Source organism: Ammospiza nelsoni, chromosome 1, assembly GCF_027579445.1.
Source record: "Ammospiza nelsoni isolate bAmmNel1 chromosome 1, bAmmNel1.pri, whole genome shotgun sequence".
Taxonomy (NCBI): domain Eukaryota; kingdom Metazoa; phylum Chordata; class Aves; order Passeriformes; family Passerellidae; genus Ammospiza; species Ammospiza nelsoni.
Window position 1 is genome coordinate 131,450,400 of NC_080633.1, and position 21,391 is coordinate 131,471,790.

At 42.4% G+C, this 21,391-nt stretch overlaps 1 protein-coding gene across 1 annotated transcript in view; it reads left to right on the plus strand.

The window, feature by feature from the left end:
• The window catches only part of NIPAL2 (NIPA like domain containing 2), a 49,914-nt gene extending 39,217 nt beyond the window's left edge, over nt 1–10,697 (plus strand). The window contains exons 7-11 of the mRNA XM_059478755.1: nt 2,441–2,576; nt 4,919–5,007; nt 6,808–6,871; nt 8,181–8,275; nt 8,588–10,697. Coding sequence (XP_059334738.1) covers nt 2,441–2,576; nt 4,919–5,007; nt 6,808–6,871; nt 8,181–8,275; nt 8,588–8,682 — 479 coding nt within the window. The 3' untranslated portion in view covers nt 8,683–10,697. The remainder of the gene's footprint in view (nt 1–2,440; nt 2,577–4,918; nt 5,008–6,807; nt 6,872–8,180; nt 8,276–8,587) is intronic.
• The last annotated feature ends 10,694 nt before the right edge of the window (nt 10,698–21,391 follow it).

Here is a 21,391-nt window from a genome sequence, read left to right on the forward strand (position 1 = left end):
CAAACCCATGCCCTGGCAGGCACTAACTGCAGCCTGCTGCTCTGCCTGAAACCAACCAAAAATACATTTTCAGCTGGGGGCTGCTGAGGTTTTTGTCGGCTTATGCAACCTGAGGAAAAATGTGTCATTGTTTCTGCTCTGTTAAAAAAGACACAAATAAGCAAATCCTGGTTCACGGGACCTTCTGAAATACTGACATTTCCCTTGAGCATGAAACTCAGAACTGCATCTGACTGGTTCCTGCAGCTGTCCTGGAGCCTGGCAGTCCCCACAAATCTGCGCTTGGAGCACTCTGGTTGGTCTCTGACCTTTCTGCTGAGTGAAGTGATGGAGGAGCTGGAAAATTGTCCAATACTTTGCCTGTGTGTGACACAGGCACTGCCCTTGCAAGGCCTTGCCTGCTGCAGGGGTGAGTGCTCACAGAAGGTGAAATAGTCCTGCTGGAGTGTTCATACTCCATGATGTAAATTAAAGATGGAAAGGTTTCTTTACAGAGAGGGCAGCCTTGTGTTTCACTGCATATGCAAGCTACTCTCACCATCAAGAAAATACAGAGGTGATCACAAAATCTGATGAAGTTTTGCTTAGTACAATTCTACGGATTCTTTTGGCGAGAATCATCTTACCTCATGTATACACTCAGTTATCATAAATTTGGGGAAAACATTTCAGATTATAGTGGGATTTCAGAGGTTTCTGCCCTAACAGCTGGAAAGTGACATCATTTGTCACACTAGCTTTGAGGGGAGCTCATTCTGACAGAGAAAACAACTCCTGGGTTTGAAACTTGTTTTGGAGTTACTTTACTGAAAAAGATAATTTCACTTCTCAAAGAATAGAAACCAACCAACCAACCAAACCTCCTGGTGCTTTCATTTCTGTCTTGTTAAAATTTTAAGGTGTGGAAACTGGCCTTCCATCAGAAAAAAAAAAATAAATTAGCAATCTTTACCCTTAGCATGACAATGCAAAACACTAATTTTTAACTGTAAGTGTTCTTTTAAAATAATAACTTCCCCGTATTAGAGTGCAAATCTCAGTTTAATGTTGATGTCTTGTTGGGTCTTGAGTGTATTTTTGACTTTGTATCACAACATTTGCACCACTGCAGGCCAGTGTTTGACCTCTGCTCAGTTTTACAGCTGTGTTTGTTAAAGCACTTCACCTGTTTCCATTACAGAGAAAGAAGTGAAGTGCTGGGGGGAAAGGTTGTCATGAAAACAGTGAATTTCATGGTCATTAACAGGATCATCACAGGATGTATGCAACTCTTAAACTCCCTCTGAACTTTTGGACTTTCTATAAGAAAAATGCTTGCAATCAAACCCTCAAACATGCATTCATTCTTCTTCCCCCTCCTTTTCTCCCAACCTTTGGCCTGAACCTTTTGCACAGCACAGGTCTCCTTGCCAATCCAATGTTACAGGAGGATGAATCAGACTGAAATCCAACACTCCTCAGCTCTGCACTGGGGTGGAACTGGATCTCAGCTGGGGGATGCTGCTCCTGACAATTAATTACCTTTCTTCAAAAGTCATCTCTGCAGCCTGACTCTTGAATTTTTCAGGGTTTTTTGAACTTGTTACATTTCATTTGCAGTAATCACAGACTTCTTGGGTTAGTTTCCACAAACCAAGAGCTCCAAAAGGAAATCTAAAGTAACTCTTAGCTAAACTCTCAGCCCCTTTTCTGAAAGATTTCTCTTGCAAAACCTCTCTGAACTGGTGACATGTATAAAACCCATTGCTTGCTGTCTGAAATTTGTTTGTGGTGATACAATGGTAGTGATTAAATGGATTGACAATACACTACTGAAATACTCTTTCTGTGGGATAAATCCAGTAAATGGTCTCAAGAGCCTGGCTCTTGAGATGAAGTGCAGACCCCTGTGTTGTTTGTCTGCTCTTCATATATATAATGCAAGGGGAGATTTAGGTGCTTTGGGATGTGATCCCAGAAATCAGCTTTGTCCAACTCCTGTTTCAGAAGAGAAATCCTGAGGACGATGAGTTATTTGAGGCTACCACTGACACATGCAGGCTGCTATAAAGAGGCATCCTAACTGCTTTGAGCAGATAGCCAGACCTCTCAGATGTCTCCTGAATGCTGTAATATGGGCTCCAAATTAGCTACAATAAAGTGTGTGGAGCTAAATAAAGTATTTGCTGAAGATGTGGAGGCTGTTGTACCACCTTCAGCTGGGAGCTCAGTCTGCTAAAAAGGCTTAAAGGCAAAACACAAAGTGTACTTGGATCTAAGGCCACTGAGCTTAGACAATAGCTTAGCAAGCATTTATCAAATCATACACTTGTTTTAGGTGCCCAAGTCCTTCCTCAGTCTTATCTTAAGTGATCAGCCCTGTGGCTCATCACATCCCTCAGTGATGCACTGAAGTGCTAATCTGAGTCCTGCCCTGCTAATCTCTTCCCTTCCCTTCCAGCATCCCTGACTGTCATTGCTGTTAAGGCTGTGTCCAGCATGATAGCACTTTCTGTGAAGGGGAAAATGCAGCTAACTTACTCCATTTTCTATATCATGAGTATTTTAATGGCAACGTCTTGTGCTTTCCAAGTCAAGTAAGTGAGATTCCACTTACCTACTAACCTTCATGCATGTTTTATCTGACAGTTTTATTTGGTACTGATAATGATTCCAGATACAAGTTGCAAATTAAGGCAACAAATTTTGGCAGAGCCCTGACAGATGCAAAAATTGCCTCCAGCTGGTTGTATTGTTTATTTAAACTTTATTTCTTAGTTTGTAATTGATTGTTATGGACACCACCTCCTCTCATTATCACCTTCAACGAGGTCTTCCCAAACTTACTTATCTAGTTTTGGTACAGGTTTTAACACACTAAGTGAAATTTATGCCTATGTAGTCGTTTGGGGGTTACTTTTAGAAATCTTTATTGCTGAATAATCAAATGACAGTGATTATCCTCATTATCCATGTCTGTTCCCCAGCTTTATGGCCCTAGTCAGACTGGAGAAAGGAGTGAACCCCAACTTTCTCCCTGCCTCTGTTAAATCTGCATGTTGCACTTTGCTATCCTGCCCGGCTGTACCTTTCAAGTTTCCCCTGCAGGCCTGTGGTCTGTGGAGTGATTGGTTTGTGCTGCCTGGGCAGATTGCTGGGGGTGGCAGCACGGTAAAATATGTCTTGCAGCTGAACAGAGGCTGTTCCCTTTCTGCCTGTCCCTCTGCTTCTGGTGCTGATAGCAACCTTCAGTAATCTCATCCAGACTGCTCCAGTGTGAGCCTGAGTAGTTCCTTGCATGATTATTTTCTGGTAGAAAAGCCAGCCCAGATTTTTCATGGCAGAACATACCATTCCCATGTGGAATCAGAAAGTCCATGCATTATTATGCACTGACTCTCCATGGCTGACTCAGGAACTCCCTGGTAACAGATTATAAAGTGATTTACATCCAGCTTGTCTTCGCTGGGAGAACAGCTCAGGGCATTTACAATAGGAAATAAGAGCTTGGTAAATAAGAAGCTGCTGAATTAACCTCTCCATCTTGTAATTTTTTTCTTTCCCTCTTTTGCTGGCCAAAATTAAAGCAGAAGTGAATGTGCCCATTTAATTCTGTGGGCTCAGCATCCCTTTCTCTCTACTCTTTTAGATTCATTTTCTAAGAGGGACAGTACTGTCAGTCTAAATTTTTCATTTTATTTGTTTGCTCTCTTATTTTATATGACTGTCATTCATTAGCTGAGAACAGCCTGTGCTGCAACAATCTCCTGGATCCAACACGGGGCCTTGCTATCACTGATTTAGTCCCTGTGACCAAGTTTGTTGCAAATGGGAGAAAATAATGAGGTGTTTTCAATGACTTCAAAATCCTGACTATCCTGTGGATATGTAGGATTTCTTTATTTTTAAAGCACCATGGAGACTGTTCAACAGTTGCTAAAATAACCACGCAATTATTTTAATGGCTAAAACAGATCCAAGCTTGGATTTTTACTGTGCGCGTATATTGCACCAGAGAAATGTTCAAGTGTGGTTCTTTTTACAGGCTTGAATATAGTCTGCAGACTCTTGATTTTTCTCTCTGAAATGACCATTCACATAACAGAATATCTACAGGTGCATCCACGATGTCAGCTCATGGTTCATCTCTCTGTGGGTGAATGGTGATAGCTGTGGTCTCTGTACAAGTGGGTTAATGGCTTTTTGCAGATTGTGCAGGCTGCTCCCTGGCCAGTGTCTCAGTCCTGCAGGTCTGTGTGCAATGCATGCTCCTGAGGTCCTGCACACTCCTGCTCATGGCTCTGGTCAGAGGTCATGTTGCCTTTTGGAACAGCAGGGCTGAGAGTTTCCAACCCAAGGAGCTTGAAGCCACCTTCCTAGACTTTCCCTGCAGGACAGGGTTTCTGAGTGTGATTGCGTGGATAAACATACAAATAGGTGTTTCTGTCAAGCTGGAGTGAGCAGTAGCAGCAATGTGGACTTCAGCAAAGTGAAACAGTTCCTACAAGAACTCACATGTTCATGTCCATGATGGCAATGTACCCTTACACAACCTGTTTGAATTAGAGCAACTTGACCCTGGCTGCTTGCAGGCAGCACTGCTTCCAAGAACCAATGCAGATCATAAGCAATAATACCCCAGCATTCCTCCCTTATCTGTGGCAGAAAAAATTTTTCCAGCAATGCTTCAAAAATATGTCCATTGAAAACCTGTGGCCAGAAGAATCCATGCCAACCTTCTTGCTTTCACCTATTCATTTGTACTCTGCAGAGTCAAAACCAGAAAGTAAATTCAGTATTTGTATGCTGTCCAGGGCTACTTGCTGTTGTGGTAAGAAATGGTCACAGTTATTGTTAAACTGACAGAAAGTGGCCTAACCTGACTTAAAGTGCAAGGGATCTCCTGTAGGCATGAGATACAATAATGCTTATCTTTCAGGTTCTTGAATCAAGCAATGCATCTGTATGAAGCAACAGCAGTTGTCCCCATTAATTTTGTGTTCTTCACCACCAGTGCCATCATTTCAGGTTTGTTTCTGACCTTCTTCCTCTACAGAAAGATTTTTTAAACATCAGGTTTTCAAGAATAGGAACCCTGTGAATAGAAACCCAAACCTGTCATATTTGTCTTCATAGAAATAATTTTTTCCTAAGCCATAGGTGTTTAAATTCTGAAAAATAAATAAGTTCACAACTTCTGAAACAAGATAAATGGTAGGGTGTTAGAGCTAGATCATCTTTAAGGTTCATCCCAACCCATATCATTCTATAATTCTATAAAAATAATCAAATTCTAACCTTTCCAAAATAGATTATGTGTGATTCACTGTACCTTGCTGGCTTACTAGAAGTACCTGCATTTATCCTAGCCTCATACTGACATCCAGTAAATGCATTTACCATGTGCACACCAGTCTCTCCCTATACGAACTGGTAGAGTAATTTTAACAGCCTGGCAAACTACTCAAATGACAACCAGCTGTGCTTCATAGTAGTTAGCGTATATTCCATTTCAGAAGGTGGAATTCTGGGTTAAGTGAAGGAAATAAAATGACTACAAAAACTTTTTAAGCATTTAACATTTTATTCTGGGTGAGAGCTTTGAACTCAGCATTGTTAAAGAGGGACTGCAAATCTTGGAAATGGTGTGCAGCACAAGAACATGAGCTGGGAGGACGACTAAGATGCTGTATCAGCAATGAGCCAAAATGATCATGTTGTTAGAACATTTATGACTCATTTTAACACACGCTGGGGGCTTTCCTGTCATTGCTGTGCAGGAGTTTCTCATGCAGAGCTGCCATTAATGAGAAGGGGAGTTAGCTTCACACACAGATTGCCTCAACACCTGTGTTAGAAGAGACCTACACTTTGTGACCGGGAAGAAACTTGTGCCAAAAGGGGGTTGTGTTCCTGTGACCATATGGGGAATTTGGCCTGGTGCCTCCTTATAAGATCAAGTACCTATTCAGGAATGGCTTAATAGCTTTGAGAGTGGATACACATGCATTTGCACCAGGTTAGTTAAACCACTGTAGGGCTTAGGAAAGCAACCTCTGCTGAATCTTGCTGGGGTGCTTGTAGTAGGTACTGGTGTCATGATTTCCCCATCCCTAGTTAGAGCCTTTGAAGACACAGTCACACTTCAGCTGCACTGGGTCCCACTGGCATTTCTAAGCAAAGCTGCGCTCATCAGTGGTTTAAAGCTAATATACTTGGCTGTTAATAGGGGCAGCTGAGATCCAGACACACATCTGGTTCTGTCACCTCCACTACAGAGGTGCTAATTCCTGGAAGAGGGGCGACCAGAAAGACCTAGCGATCCCTTCAGCCAGAAAGATTTGGCAAACTTGGCTGCTGGAGCCTTTCACTTGGAGTAAACCTCAGGGACACAGTTAGTTATTGAAAATCTGTTCCCAATTGGAGTTAAGATGTCCACATGCTCTGCTGGAGGAGCTTAATGAAGTCCATGAAGAACCTCTCAGCTGTATTGGTATGTCGCTGCTTGTGAGTAAGACCTCGAGTTTGACCTGCACAGAAATTGCTGCTGACAATGCAAAAGATACATGCATCTGTGCAATTACTAACCCAGCACATGTTGCAGCCTGATTGACTAAATCTTCTCCAGCCCTATGCAGTATATTGAGAAAGCCTAGATTATGGAATATAGGACACAAAATGAACACATCACAATGTGTATTAATACTTTATTTGGGATTTTTTTTTTGCTCCGTTTAAGCATGACACTTCTCCTGACCCTCCCAGCTGTAATTCATATCACTTGGAAGCCAGTCAAGATCTGCAATTCTTGTTTCTGTCACATTCCAGGGGTCATATTTTATCGGGAATTCCAAAGTGCAGCTTTACTGAGCGTGTTCATGTTTCTGTTCGGGTGAGTGTATCAGCCTAAAATCTGCACTAAGGTTTGTACTGAAACAGCACTGCCTTGTGCAATCTCTTCTTTTCTCAGTAAGGAGAAACCGCCTTGTTATTAAAGTATTATGGAATAGCCATTATAGTAGGATAAAAAAAACATTAAAGGAAAGATTGATGTCTGTGCTTTGGGAGTTTGGAGGCCTGGCTTTGAATCCAAATATGCAAAAATGTGAGACACTTGTGAACTACTAATCTCATGATGGAATGAAAAACCAGCATCATCTGTTCCTTCAGCAGGAAGGAGAAGTCACTGCTCTCCACCAAATATCAAATTATAGGGGGTGCTTTTACAGCTGTGAGACATCTCCTCCCATGTTAGCTTCCCCTGGTGTGTCTGGCTGGTTTTTCCTGCCCCTAGGCATGGGCAATTATATGAGCTGCTTGCCTACAAGGCAGTACTGTAGTAACTCTCCGCCATCTGCCTGTGTCAGGAAAGACACAGTGTGCCTGCAGAAAAATTCAGAGCATGCTAAATGTCTTTTTGAAGAATGGCCTAGGTGTTGTGAGAGCAGAAACATGGGTATCAGCACCACAACAACTTTTGGGAGAGGTGACAGTAATAATAATGGGCACAAAATGTTTAAAAGATCTCCTAGAACTGCTGGAGATGTCTTGCACACAGTGCTGTCAAATAAATGGGGCCGATAGCTACAGACATCTTCATCTTCTGCAGCTGGGCTGGAGTAGGTGCACACAGCCACTATCTTGTCTGACTGCTGGAAAGGACACAAAACATGGAGATGAGCAACCATGTATTTGGCAGCTAGGAGTTAGGGGTTGTGTGTCCAACACACAGCAGAGAGAAGATGTGTCCAGCCATAGCAGTTTTTCACTGTTCCTGGCTTACAGCCTGCCCCTGAGACACGCAATCAAACAAGAAAAACAACAGAGATGTCGACTGTCCGCAGCCAGACTGAGCTGTTAATGAAATTGCACATGCTAGAATGCTAGCTTGGATGCTCGGGGAAGATTTGCTCAGGGATTCAAATGTTGAGGTCTCACACCCACAGGCATCTGATTAGGTATATATTGCTGGAAGTGTAATTTTGGCTCTGGAGTCTTTGGAACTGATAATAAAGCTTCAGGAGGCAAAACTAGACTGAAAGAAGCCCAAAATAAATTTACAGAGCTTCCAGGAAGAAGTGTTTCTTTATAAACTCAGCAACTTGGGTTTGGAAGTCCTTGAAAAAGAAACATGGAAAGAAATTCTCATCTCAGTGGCACACTATCATTAGAAACAGTTCACTGTATCTGTTATTTTGCAGGTGTCTCCTGTCTTTCCTTGGTGTGATTATAATTGCAAGAAATAAAAAAGAGGAGCATTTACAAATCCCTTTTATTGACTGTGGACATATTCCTGGTAAGTAGGGCTTTTTTTTCTGTCTCTGTTTAAATGAGGTATCAGATAATGGGATGACCTAGGAGAATTGAGTCACAAATATGCTCTAGTCATATTCAATAAATATACTGTTCACTTGATTTCTGTTCCTGTTCCCAACAGATTTTTCAAAGAATTTTTCAGGGTTTTTCCAAGCTATTGTTGCAACTAGTCAAATGAAAACAATGATTACTGGAGCAAAGAATGTTTAAATGATGGATTGGTGGGGAATATGTTTTATTAAAATTCTTCACAAAGTTGTTGTTTTTTCCTTCTCTCACCACATTTCCTTAGGAGAAAATCTGACAGGCAAAATACAACCAGATTCTCATTGTTCATGCTATGGCACACTGAATAAGGAAGATGACTTGGTGAAAAGGCAAAGCTGAAAGAAGAGAGCACTTTACATGCCAATTAACAGGAGGAACACCACTGGAACAAGGATCAGTAGCACCTTTTTATTGAACATATTCAAGTATACATTGAACTCCTGTGTGTTGATGAGACATAGTATTATTTAATCCTAATTAATTTATCCCATTATTGTATCCTAAAGATAAAGGAAGCCTTAACAAAAACCAAATCACCATTAATGAAATGGAATATTCTTCTAGTATCAATGCCTCTTGAGGACATTTTTAGATTTTAATTGCTTTTAAATGCAATGAGCACAGAACAGGATTATAAAAATTCCCCTTTGGAACTCCTCAGATCTGTGTAAATGTTTAAAGACAAATGTGAGAAATTAGAATTTTTTAAGTGATTTCAAAGTATTCTGCTATATATAATCCCTTTTAAACCCTTTCCTTCCTGTTCAGGAGTCAAAACTGTAAATATATATGAAGTATAAACAAATAGAGTTGTATCTACTAAAAAAGAAAAATAATTTTGTATTGGGTGTGGAACAATCCTGATTATCTCCTACCATCAGATAAATTCTCTTATCCTCCAAGGAAATGAGTACTTGTGTGAGCAGTGGGACGATAATGTTTGCCATGACCACAGGCACGTGGGCACAGGGACACATTTGAGGTGCCCAGCCCAGGCAGGATTAGGGTATTGTACTTGACATTTTACATCCTCCCAGAGGAGTCCTGTGCACTGGGCTGTACTGGGGTGGGCTCTAGGATCTCTTAGCACAGTCTGGCCTGAGTTTTAGCTTTTGTTTTCAGCAAAAGAAGGTTTTAGCGAAGAAAATGCATGGTTCTTCAGAGGAAGTGGGGTAGCCAGGGTTCCTCTCTTGGTATGTCTTGGAAAAATACCTCTACAATAGTAGGGCAACTCCTGTTAACACTGGTAATTCTGCATGAGGAAAGGCTGTAAAAAACAGGACCACAGTCACGGTAATTGTGCAATTTTCCCTTAATTAAACGGTTGTGTCTCCACACGGATTTGAAGAGCCAGCAGTGACGGCAACAATGACAGTACAGGCTTTGTGTTCAGATTTGGGACATCTTGGTGTCTCTTTGTCTCAGTATCCCTTCAAAAAAGTTTCTTCAAGGAATTCCTCATGGGTGCACTTATCCCTGTGCGGTACCATTGATCCACCTCAGCCAGCACAGGGGTTTTGGTCACATCCCCTGCATAAACAAATGAAAGTGCTCTTGAAAAATGTTCATGTCTTGTTTTAGGATTGAATTAAGCTGCAGTCATGGGTAGGGGCACTAATGGGTAGGGGCCATAGACTGTGTGTACTTTGTTTCAGGTCTAGTTTTTTTCCCCAAGTAATTGTTTATTTAATTTTCAGCTGAAGATCCATAAGACAGTTTCATTCCAAATGCTGCAAAGCACACACAGAGCTGCAGCATTTTGTCTGCAGCAATGTCCCTGTGGCATTTGGGGACTTGTGGAGCTGTTTTTCAATATGGGGCTTTTCCAGCAGACACAGGACAAGACTCTGTGTCCGCACCTTACTTGTACCACCTGCTTGGCTTGGCCTTCCTTTCCTGCCTAGCATCTTGAGTTCAAGTTTCTAAAGATTAAAATAAAAAAAGCACATGACTTTTACATGCTTTCTCCAGGGAGTAAGGACATGCCTGTCTTACTTTTGCAAGCCAAATTTAAGCTGCTTGCTAAGTCTCAAGTGAGAGTATGTGCTAAAGATGGAATTAAGAGGCCTACAGGTTTTCATTCTGTGACCTGGGAAACAAATGGGTGAAAGAATTTGGTATTGTTGCTTTTTTAAATTAATGGCCTTGGGCATCCTTCTGAAATCTGTTTTCATGGCTCAGGAGGGCTGCAGGAGGTAATAGAGGTTACCAGGTGTAGGATTTTCTCTTTAAAGCAATAAATCAAATGTAAAAATCTGGGGCAAAAGTTATTTATTTTAAGTTACTGGATTTCTTCTTGAACAATGGTTTTTTTTTTTCTTCCTATGGGTTTATTAAAAAATTATTAGAGTTCAAGTGTTTTATTTTATCTCTGGTGTATTTCAAAATAATTTGTGGACCAAAACACTGGTAGAAATTATGTGCAATTGAAATTTGTGATTTGATATGATCCTTGAGATGTTAACATATTCCAACTAATTAATGTATTACAGGATTGGAAAAACTCAGTTATGAGAATTTGTTACTGCTCTGCCAAGAAATGAACATGACTTGTTTCAAGAACCAGTTTCTAACCAGTGTTATTTTCAGATTCTGTTTGCCATACTTAGGTTGCAAACACCACAGACAAATGCCTGCTAAAAGAAAAGCCTTTGCGCTGGAATAAAACAACATATCTGGAGCCCTTCTCCTTAATAAGGAGTTCTTTTTTTGCAGTGCTTTTCCTGACATCAAAAATGTGGGCCAGATAAGCTGCAAAACTTGTGCCGGCAGACTGAATTTTCCTGAACAGATCCTCCATGGGATCTGCAGAAATCAAACCAGGAGAAGGTGTGGTAGGCAGGCAGTGTCTCACGTGGTGCCTCAGGCTCCAGTTTGGGATTTGTGACAGACCAGGACCAGCAGGACTCATTTAGTGCTTGTTCCACTGCTGGTCACGCTGCAGCAAGAGATGAAGTATTAACTGGCCAGGGGCCTGGAAATGGGAGCTCTGGAGCAGAGCAAGACTGTTTAATTTTTGCTGTAAAATATCAGGATTCATTTACCAACAGTTTCATCTGGCAAACAATAAACTTTGGACTGGATTTATGTGTTTGCCCCTGGGAGGGGCCTGGTGTTCACCTGGCGGGCTGGTTCCCTGCTACTCGCTCCAGCCCAGCTTTTGTCAGACTCACATTTTGCATGGAAGGGCACTGGTCACCTAAAACCAAAGGAAAGAGGACAAACTTTATAAGGGTTTGAATTTCTGTGCTTTGAACCTGTGGTTTCATACACCTGGCAAGCTGCTTGAATGGATCAGCACTGCCAAAAGGCTCATCCTCTTTTTCCCAGCTCTGAGGTGCTGTGGCTTCCTGGGGCCAGTTCTGGTCACCCATCCATGTAGAAAGCATCTGCATCCTTCTCCTTGCTGGGGTGGCTCTCTGAGCTGACCCAACCAGACTGGAACATGTGATGGGACAGATGTGAAAAGGGGGAGAGGGAGTGAGACCTCTTTTCCTTCGGGGGAACCATAATATTATTTCTCTCCATCTGAGGAGATTCTCTATATGCCAAGCATTCTGCTAAGATCACTCTTCTTATATCACCATGCCCCAAAAGCAGCTAAGAGCTTCCTGAAAGTCTCTTAAGTGCCATACTCACTGGCTTGTGTATATGGAGTGATGAATGGCCCCAGGTGAGGCTAGGATAGCAGCTTGTGGCAACCAGCAGTGTCCCAAGGTCAGCTAAAAGCCCGGACACATGTCTGACTATAAAGGATTCTAAGGGCTAATTTTTTTATTTTCAGTGATTGTTTGCAATAAGGTGTGTAAACAGTGCTGGAAGGATGGACTGAAAGGTCTTCTATACTCAAACTGTTCTCAGCCATGCAATATCTCCTTCCAGGCCTCTTTATGCAGGATCGATGGTTGCTTGCAGAGAAAAATCTCCCTTTTATAACACTGGGGTGCAGATGATTAGACTGAGCTGTCTGTCAGTGTGCCCTTTTGTTACTGTCCTCTGAGGCTTGACATTTTTCTTGTTCAAATTTGTTTGTTCATTCCTTCTCCAGAAATCAGCTGGACTGTGTTAGCAACTAGCTGAAAGGAGATAGAGGCTAAGGACCATAATTGTTACTGGAGAGCCAAGCTGGAAGATTTACAAACCAAGGCCATTTTAGGAGCAAAATATAGAGAAATGTTTAGTGGTCTCCATTCTCAAGAGTTTGAGAAATCCTGAGTTTTTGGGTTCTGGGATAGAGTCAGGGACATCAGTGAATGAATAGTGATTTCATATAATTTTGTTGTGGTTTTAGTTTGGGTTTTGCTTTTTTATTTATTTCCCACCAGTTTGGGAGTGAAGGATGATTGTTCTCTGCCTAGAGAAGCAGGGAGGAAATACAAAATTCCCTTGGCAGATGGGACATGCTTCAACCTTTTGAAGCTGGGGAATTTGTAGAGGCACCTCCCAAGCACCTGGCTGATGTAACCATTTAGTTATGACATAAAAGGAGACAGCACTGGCAAACAATCACTACATATTTAGCACTCCTGACCATGTAGGAAGGATCCTTGTCCTCTTGCCATGTGCTAAATGTGTTCAGAGCACATGTAGCCAATCTGGCCCCTGGAGATGCACATAAACATATTTTTGAGACGGGGATGCCTTGAGCCTCATATCAATGCCTCTTGGGCATGTACTGTCTTTGATGCAGAGCTCTTGCAGGTTCTTCCCTTTAGGGAAATTGGACAGTGTGATATGTATACAACACAGGTTGCTCTGATAAGAAGATACAGTACTGCCAGAATATTCCCATCACCTGGGAAGTGTTTCTAGAGAGTGCTCAGCAAAGAAGTTGTGTAAACCTGCAGTCTTGGATTACATTCCCTTTACTTTCTGCTTACCACAGAGTAAGCATGGACAGTTTTGGTATCCATAGAATCTCAAGAATCTCCAGGCCTAAGTAAAGGATTAGGTGGCTGCTGAGTAGGTTTTTTTATTTAATCTAAATCCCAGTTTCACAGTTAGGCCCCTAAAGCTTGTCCAAGACTTTCAAAGTGCATTTCATAGTACAAATCTCCATCAATATTTTGCTTGCTAATGGACTCAGGCGTCAGTCCCAGGGGAATCTGTCAGTTCCCAAGGTAGCCATGAGAGGGATGCTGTTGGGCAGCAGACTCAGAAAGGTATTGTGGTGGTAGGAAAGTTTTGCATGAACACAGAGCAATTACTCCAGGGGACCAGTAATGTACAGTGGTCTCCTGGGCTCCCTTTTTGACAGTGTCAACAAGGCACTTGTTGACAGTTTTCAAACTACAGCTACTGTAAAGGAATGATTAAACAGGTGGTGCTAACACTGACTGCTTTACATGGAGTCAATATATCACTCTAGTCCATGGCACTAATACCTTAAATGTGAAAAGTGGCCTGTGGCCATTGATGAAGAGGCCAATTTCTGTACTTTGCTAAATCACTTTGGGAAAAATAGAAATGATTGATTTAAGCCTCCAGCACAAACATGCACTTGCCAGCTCTCCAGTTGAAGATTTCCACTCTTGGAATAGGCATTGCCTTGCCTAGATGAAATCTTTGGAGTCTGCTGCCAGGTCTTTTGCCAGAATCATTAAACTGCTTGAAATAACAGCACTGTCATTTGTCTTCCATCTGATAGCTTGTGGGCATAAATCCAGAGCAACATGAGCACAAGATCAGGAGTTTTCTCCCCATTTGAAAAAAAAAATTAAAGTTTTCCTTGAGTTTCAATAGCATGTGTACCAGGTGCAGAGCTTTATGCTGTCTAATGCTCTCCAATGCCCTCAGCCAAGAGTAGGAGAGAGTGCTTGCATGGCACAGAGGCTGCCAGTTAAGCAGCTTTTACCTGTCACTGAAGGTCGTGGCTGGTAACACATTGTTCAGCAATAGAATACAACAACGCACTACTGGACCTTCTATTGATTTTTCAAGAACTGCTGTTCTGTGCTTTACAATGCAAAAGGACTGAGGAATATCATGCAATTGCCCCTGTGTTTATTTTTGCTGACAATATTTAACAGTGAACTAACAGCATGTCCCGACAATGCTGCCGGGATTCTGGGGGTGTGGATGCAGGACTTGATTCAGCACTGTGAAGAACAAAGGTTGTTGATATAAGAAGGCAGCTTTATGTCATCTGGCCTGGCCTCCTTTACAGTTCAAGTCAGGCAACCTCCTCCCAGCACTTGTGTGAACCCTTTGACCCATCCACAGAAGAAAACAGCCCATTCTCTCCTACCAGTCAAAGTAGAGGAACCACCAATGCCATTAGTAATTTTTACTAGTGATGAGTCATTGTTTGCTTTTAAACTCTGCCTTGTGTCTATTTTAACTTGTTTAGCTTGCAGCTATTTGCCTTTTGCCAGTGGTTTAAAGCACTTGGTAAGTCTCTCTAGCAAAATATAATATGATGGATTTTTCACTAAGCTAGAGACAAGCCTTCTAAGTCTCTCACCACCAGATATTTCTGTAAGCCCTCAAATTATTTTCTGTGGTTGTTTTCTGCTTTCTCTCCATTTTTCCAGTGTCTGCATTTGGCCAAACACAAAGTAAAAATCAGATCGTAGCAGCACTGAAGAAGTAGAGCACAGACAGGATGAGACCCAGCGTGCCATGGTTGGATGCCTGGCTTCCCCACTTCCCACAGCTGCAGCCCTGCCACCTCTCCAGGGAGGGAGCTGCCTGTGCTTTGTTTTGACACTGTAATTTATTGTTGGCTGTTTTGCACGCCCAGAGATGCAGCAGCCTCACTTCTTTTCAGTGATTTGATTTCTGACTCACTGCTGAGTTTGGTGGTGTTCCAAAGGTACCCAGAGGTCTCCAAGAAGTCCAGCACAGCAGGAGGCTTTGAAAGCCTCTGGCCCAGAGTGTGACACAGGTATGGTGGTACCTGGCAATGGTAACAGGCAACATCACAGAACTGCCCTTTCTTCAGCACCTGAGAGATTTGAGAGCTCAGCCCAGATTTGGGAGGAGGATGACTAATTCAGTGACTGTTTGAGGTGTGGTAAGTAAATACCACACTGGGAGGAGTGCCTGGATGTGGGGAGACCCTGCCCAGATCAGCTGGTCTCTTCTCAAGGATGGTGATGGTGCACCAGAAGGAAAAGATGCTGATATTTGACAGATGCTGATATATGACAAAAAGGTTTCTGCTCTCTCTGTCCCTCACTGCTCACAGCGTCACAGTGAGCCTTTGTTCTGAAAGCAGCACTTGGGGCATCTTCCCTCCAAGAGGACACAAGCATCTGGCAATGCTGACTGGGACATCCAAACCCCAAAGAGTAGTGGGATGTGCATACCAGCCCTGGCATCTTTGGATCACCATTCAGGTGATCAGCTATTAATTTACTCAGGCTGTGATCTCCTCACACTGAGGTTCCCAGGGCACCCCACAGGGTCCAGCTCCTGGGGGGACCCTGTGCTTCAGGTCCTGCCTCTCTCTGAACAAGGAATGAGTGTCCCCCAGGCTTTGGGGGATATAGGAGTTGAAATACCTTTGCAGTGGAGGGAATATTGTGGTGCTTTTACAGCCCAAGGTGCTATGTTAAGCTACAGAACAGACATTGCTATTTTGCTGGCAGCTTTACACAGCAAATAGCTTGGATCCAGTGCTCTGAGGTGTTTGGGGTAGTTTTTCTTTGAATTTTCAAATGAAAAGATCCTAATATCACCTCAATTAGCCTGAGATTATTTGTGGTAGAGTTTTTCATTTTAAAAAAAGTTTCCTTTAATAGTGAAGTCTTTGCAAAAGGCCCTGTCAGAGCACTTTAAAAGTGATTACAGTGACTCACATTTTTAATGGCTTTTTTTTTAATCTCAAAAATGGCTTTCTTCCAAATAAAATCCTACAAGGCCTCATATAACAAACAAGGGTTACTGCTCTTTTCCACACATAACATGAAAAATATCCTTGAGAGGAGCAAACTGCAGCCCATCTGCTGTAGCTTGGCCGGCGTGCGGCACAGCGTGCTGGCCATTACGCATGGCTCTGGGTAAAGCAAACCACCTGCTTCCTGCAGCAGGGCCCACAGCCTCCCCCGTGCTGCTCCGAGCAGGAAACCCATCCAAACTGCTGATGGGGGATGACAGCCTTGGCATTCCCTTTCACTGCATTTGTTCTTGTGCCATTTGTTGTTCGCTCGAGTGCTCCGTGGACTTTCGTCTTCTTTTCCATTGAAACTAGAAAAAGGCAGGCTTTGCCAGGGATAAATAGACTCTTACTTTCCTGTCTATTGCATTTCCTCAATCTCCAGCTGCAGTCAGCAAAGTCTTCAGTTGGGAGCCCAAAAGGGCACCCATGAAAGGGTAGGGAAAGGAGAGAATTCTTGGGGTAATTTTGCCAAGGAGCAATCGGAACATCAGCCCTTCCTGCCTGATCCAGGGTCTGATGCTGCACATGTTTGACTGAGCTGAGCCTTTCATGTTTCCCACTTATGTCAAACAAGTACTTACTTTAATTCCAGAAACATCCCTGACATGTACTTCCCAGACACTTACAGCACAGACAAACTGTAATTTTGCAAAGAATATGCTGAGTAAAAAATGGCATTTCCCCAAGCTGCTTGCCATTGTGCTGCAGAGCTCTTCCAGCACCATTACCCTGCACATGCTGAGCTTCCTCTCATGGCCATCACTGTCCATGAAGGGAAACCTCTGCTCACCTTGGCCACTGCTCAAAGCAGATGAGGGATGCATCACCATCCACCAGCTGCATGGGGAGGGTGCCCTGCAGCCCCAACAGGTGGACACAGCTTCAAAGGATGCAGCACTTTACAAAACAAATGGCTTTCTATGGCCTAAGTGAGGTCAGGGTCCTCACTGCTCCAGGTACCCCTTAGTGTCCAAAACATGAATATGAAGTTTAAAAGTACAAGTTGAAATCCTTTCAAAGTCTGAACTGGGGACTATTAGCAGTGTCCTCAGGAACTGGAAGAGCTAGACTACTGGGAAAAGAGCACTTCTGCTCAGCCTTGACTCTGCTGCAACAGTCTGGAGGGTGCTGTGGCAGTACTTCATATTGCCACCAGGACAAGATGCTTCTTTCCTTCTGTGTTAAAAAGAAATTAAATCCAGTGCTGTTGTTTTGCTAAGAAACAAACAGTTTTCACTACCTCCTTCACTGAACTTAAACCATACTCTTAAATTCATTGACTATAAACAACCATCAGTAGCACCCTGAGGTAAAGTCCTCGTATGAAAAATTTCCTCTGAGATGGGAAAAATTTGGCACTTTTATGATCAGCTCAAAATGTGATCTTTACAGCAGAGAACAAAGCAGTGCTGCCAGCTGTGCCCAAGACTAGGACATTTTTCTTCTTGATATATGTGTTATTGGAGAAAAAAGTGTTCATGGGTATGTGTGGTTAACTGCATACTTAGGTGGCACTGATTAACATTTAATTTTACTCTCCCTATCATGTGGTTGTTAGAGTGCCAGGTTCCATGCCTCTCAGTGCTCAGAGTGAACCTTGTTATTATTTCTTTCTTAGAACTGAAGTTGTGCAGCATGCAGTAAATATAATTCAAACTCAGTTAAATTAGTTATTTATGATGCATAAAAAGTTTTCTAATGCAAAATAATATCACATTTTTAAACATGTCATTAACCATTGGCCAAAACAAAATCATACCTTAAAAATGCATCATGTTTATCTGGCCAAAACTCAAGCCTATGTTAATTCATTTTGTTATGCTAAATGCCACTGGCAGAGTGAGGTGACAGCTGGGCTGCGTGGAACAGGGTAAAATGTGCAACAGGCACTTCACTAAAGCACTGGTTAAGGTTATCTCAGCATCAAACTACAAGAATAGAGTGCAAAAAAATTACAGGAATGGTCCTAACTCTGTTTCAGCAAATGTTGGTTCTCACAGACTGCAGAAGACACAGCAGATACCAGGGCCCTGTGCTTTACTTCAGCTGTTTAATACCTAATAACCAAACTGCTGGGGTTAGCTGGGGGTTACTGGGAGGCATTCAGACTCTTGCCTTGAGCCTGCAGTTACAAAATATTGTGTCCTAGTACAGGTAAGAGACTCTCCTGAATTCCTCACTGCTCGTGGGCAGAGCAATCTTCTGGTTCCCTTTTCCAAAAAATTGAAATCAGATAAGGTAGGTATCTAATAAGTATCTATCAATCACTGTCTGTCTATCTATATCTATCTATCTATCTATCTATCTATCTATCTATCTATCTATCTATCTATCTATCTATCTATCTATCTATCTATCTATCTATCTATTTTAAGCTCTAAAACCTAACCTCCTCCTTTCTGGAGCAACGACTTCTGTTCCCTCTTCCCCATGCCCTCCATTTGCCTTTCACAGCAGGGTTTTGGGGTAGTGCTGTGTCCCTGGTGATGAAAGAGGCACCAGAGCTGTCAGCAGTCTGGGCACCAGTTTGAGTCCTCTGCACACATTTGTGTTTGACATCTTCTGCTTACAGTGCTGTCCTGAATCCTTCTGGGCCAGCCTCATATGCAGCATTTTTGAGTGCTCAGAGGCAGCTGGGTGTGTCTGCAGTGCAAACAACTCACTTAGATAACAGGCAGCTGTGGAAGCCAGAAGATAAGGGGCCAATCTGTATGTCTCAAACACTGATAGCCAGATAGTTATGTGGCCAACCAAGGATTGTTGGTAATAACCATGCCTGTGAGAAAAAACAGGATGTGTCTGGACAAGGGTGACATACAAAGGAAGGGCAGCACTCTGCTGGGACAAATGCTCTTGCTCTGGCTCTTGGAAATAAGCACAGCACAGTGGAGTGCAAGCATGAGACTGAGAAGTGGGCATGGACTGTCAACCAAAGGTTGATCCAGTGGAAGTGGATCAACATTACATCTGCCCCCCAGAGAACTCTGGCTCATTTCCAAAAAGGTCAGAAAGAACAGACTGCTCACAATAACTAATTTGCATTAAATACAATAAATTTAGGTTCAGGAAAATATGGTCTATAAAAAGGCACCCCCAGCACCCTGGACAACCCTCATTCCCTGCCTCCCTCTCTTTCTTCTTTCCTCTCCCTCACTTTAATCTCTTTCTCTCCCTCTTCTCTTTCACCCTACCCCTTATTCAAAATCCACCACAGTGTGCTTAGACTAGACTAACTGGGAGCAGCACAGCAATTTCCACAGGCTGGTGGAGCTGTTAGGTTCAGTCTTGGCTTTCTGCAGCTACAAAGCTGTAATGTGAACTTCTGTCCATAGCAACAACCACCTCTTCTCTTTATAGGGGAGCTGTGAGGAAAGCAGAAGACTTGCATTTGACTGGAGGCTACATGGTAGCTGAGATATTCCAGGAGTGATATTTATGTTGGGAAGGCCAACCTGGCCTACTGCAACAGTGGTAGTAAGGGCTTCAGCAACATCTGAGGTGGTGTCCACTGGACAAAAAGAGTGCAGTAAATTAATGTTAACCTGCTGGTTTTATTAGTAGTGCTGTTGCATCTAGTATGCTTCATTCATGAGTATTAAGCACCTGGTGGAAGATGGAGGCCTGATACTGCAATCTGTCATTGACTCTAAAGAGTACAGACAACACTTTAGGCAGGTATTTTGTGTCTTCACAAATAAATTAAATATTGGACAGGCTCCTCCAAAGAAGTGTTTCCCCATGCTCCTTAATCCAAAGTTCCACTATCTTTTTTGAGGATTAAGCTGCAGACTGTTTGAGCAGTCTTAATGCAGCAGTTTTCATGAATAACCAACTGAAGATTAGGCTGCCCTTTGAAAGTAGTGACAGCATGGTGTGGGAGTTTGGGCAGTTTTGGGATGGGGGAGGTAGTGGGGAGTTGATTTGTTTTAGAATTATCTCAGAAACCATTCTCTGAAGTCTTTCAGAAAGGAGTAGTCCCCAGAGCAGAGGTGGAGAAATGCTCTCCCAGGGCAGGGGCACGAGAACATCTGAGAGCAGAATTGCATTGCTCCCTAAAGCTGCCAGGCTGGTCAAGGATTACCTGGACAGCAGGGGTGTGGTTAGACCTCTCCATTGTTATTCACAGCTTTAACTTACAGCAGAATGGGAAATAGCACTATAATTGTCCTAGGGAAGGAAATGTTTAAACTGTGCAAATACAACCCATGCTGGTGTGCTGTGAGCATTTGTGGAGAGTCTGAGATCCAGGATCTCCTGGGTATTCCCATGGGGTGCAGCATAAAATCAGAGCTGATGCAGTCAATACCTTATGCTTTCTGACTGATGTCAGTGATGATCAAAACATGCAGGAACTGAGAGGGAGTGGAGATTTTAAGGGCAGTTGCATCAGCAGTCACAAATGTAAGACCATCTCAAGGAAAAAGGGTGGGGAGATCTAGATGATAAGGACAGTAAATGTACGGATCCCTGAAAAGAGCCAGATTTCCAATGGGTTTCTTTAATTTTCTGGATTGAGGAGTAGTCTTTTAAGAGTCTGGCAGAATTTTCTTAGTGCAGAAGAGGTGCTTCAGAAATGAGACATATAAGGATGTTCTGACTAAAAGCAGAACTCTCTCCTCCATCAAATTTCCTTTCAAATAGTAATAAAATGTAAATATTGAAGTATCCTCTACTTACAACAGTCCTGCTTTTCTGTTCTTTTTGAGGAGCACTTGAGAAAGACATGCCTTTTTCCTTTGTCTGTAGGAAAGCAATAAAATTACAGTCATCTGAAAAATACTGGCACTAGGTTAAAAAAGGATTACACAGAAACATTTCAGAGAAAAAAAAAAGGAAATTAAATATTTGTTACAGTTCAAGATAACTGAATTAATCTAAATGAGTAGCACATTTATTGTGAATGTCAAAATTTTCAAAGGTAATCTCTTAAAAAAGTCAACAATCAACACTCATATGGTTCAGTCTGTACAGAAAAGAAGTCATAAAATATGGGGGTTGAATAATCTCTGCTCTTTTGTCTGCCCGTTGCTTTCTTTCTTTAAATAAGAGTACATGCTCATGTGTGTGTGTGTGTATGTGTAAAACAACATAAATCTATCAAAGAGCAGGACTTACATGTCCATGCATTTACCATGCTTTGCTGACTCCAAAATTTGCAATTCTGAA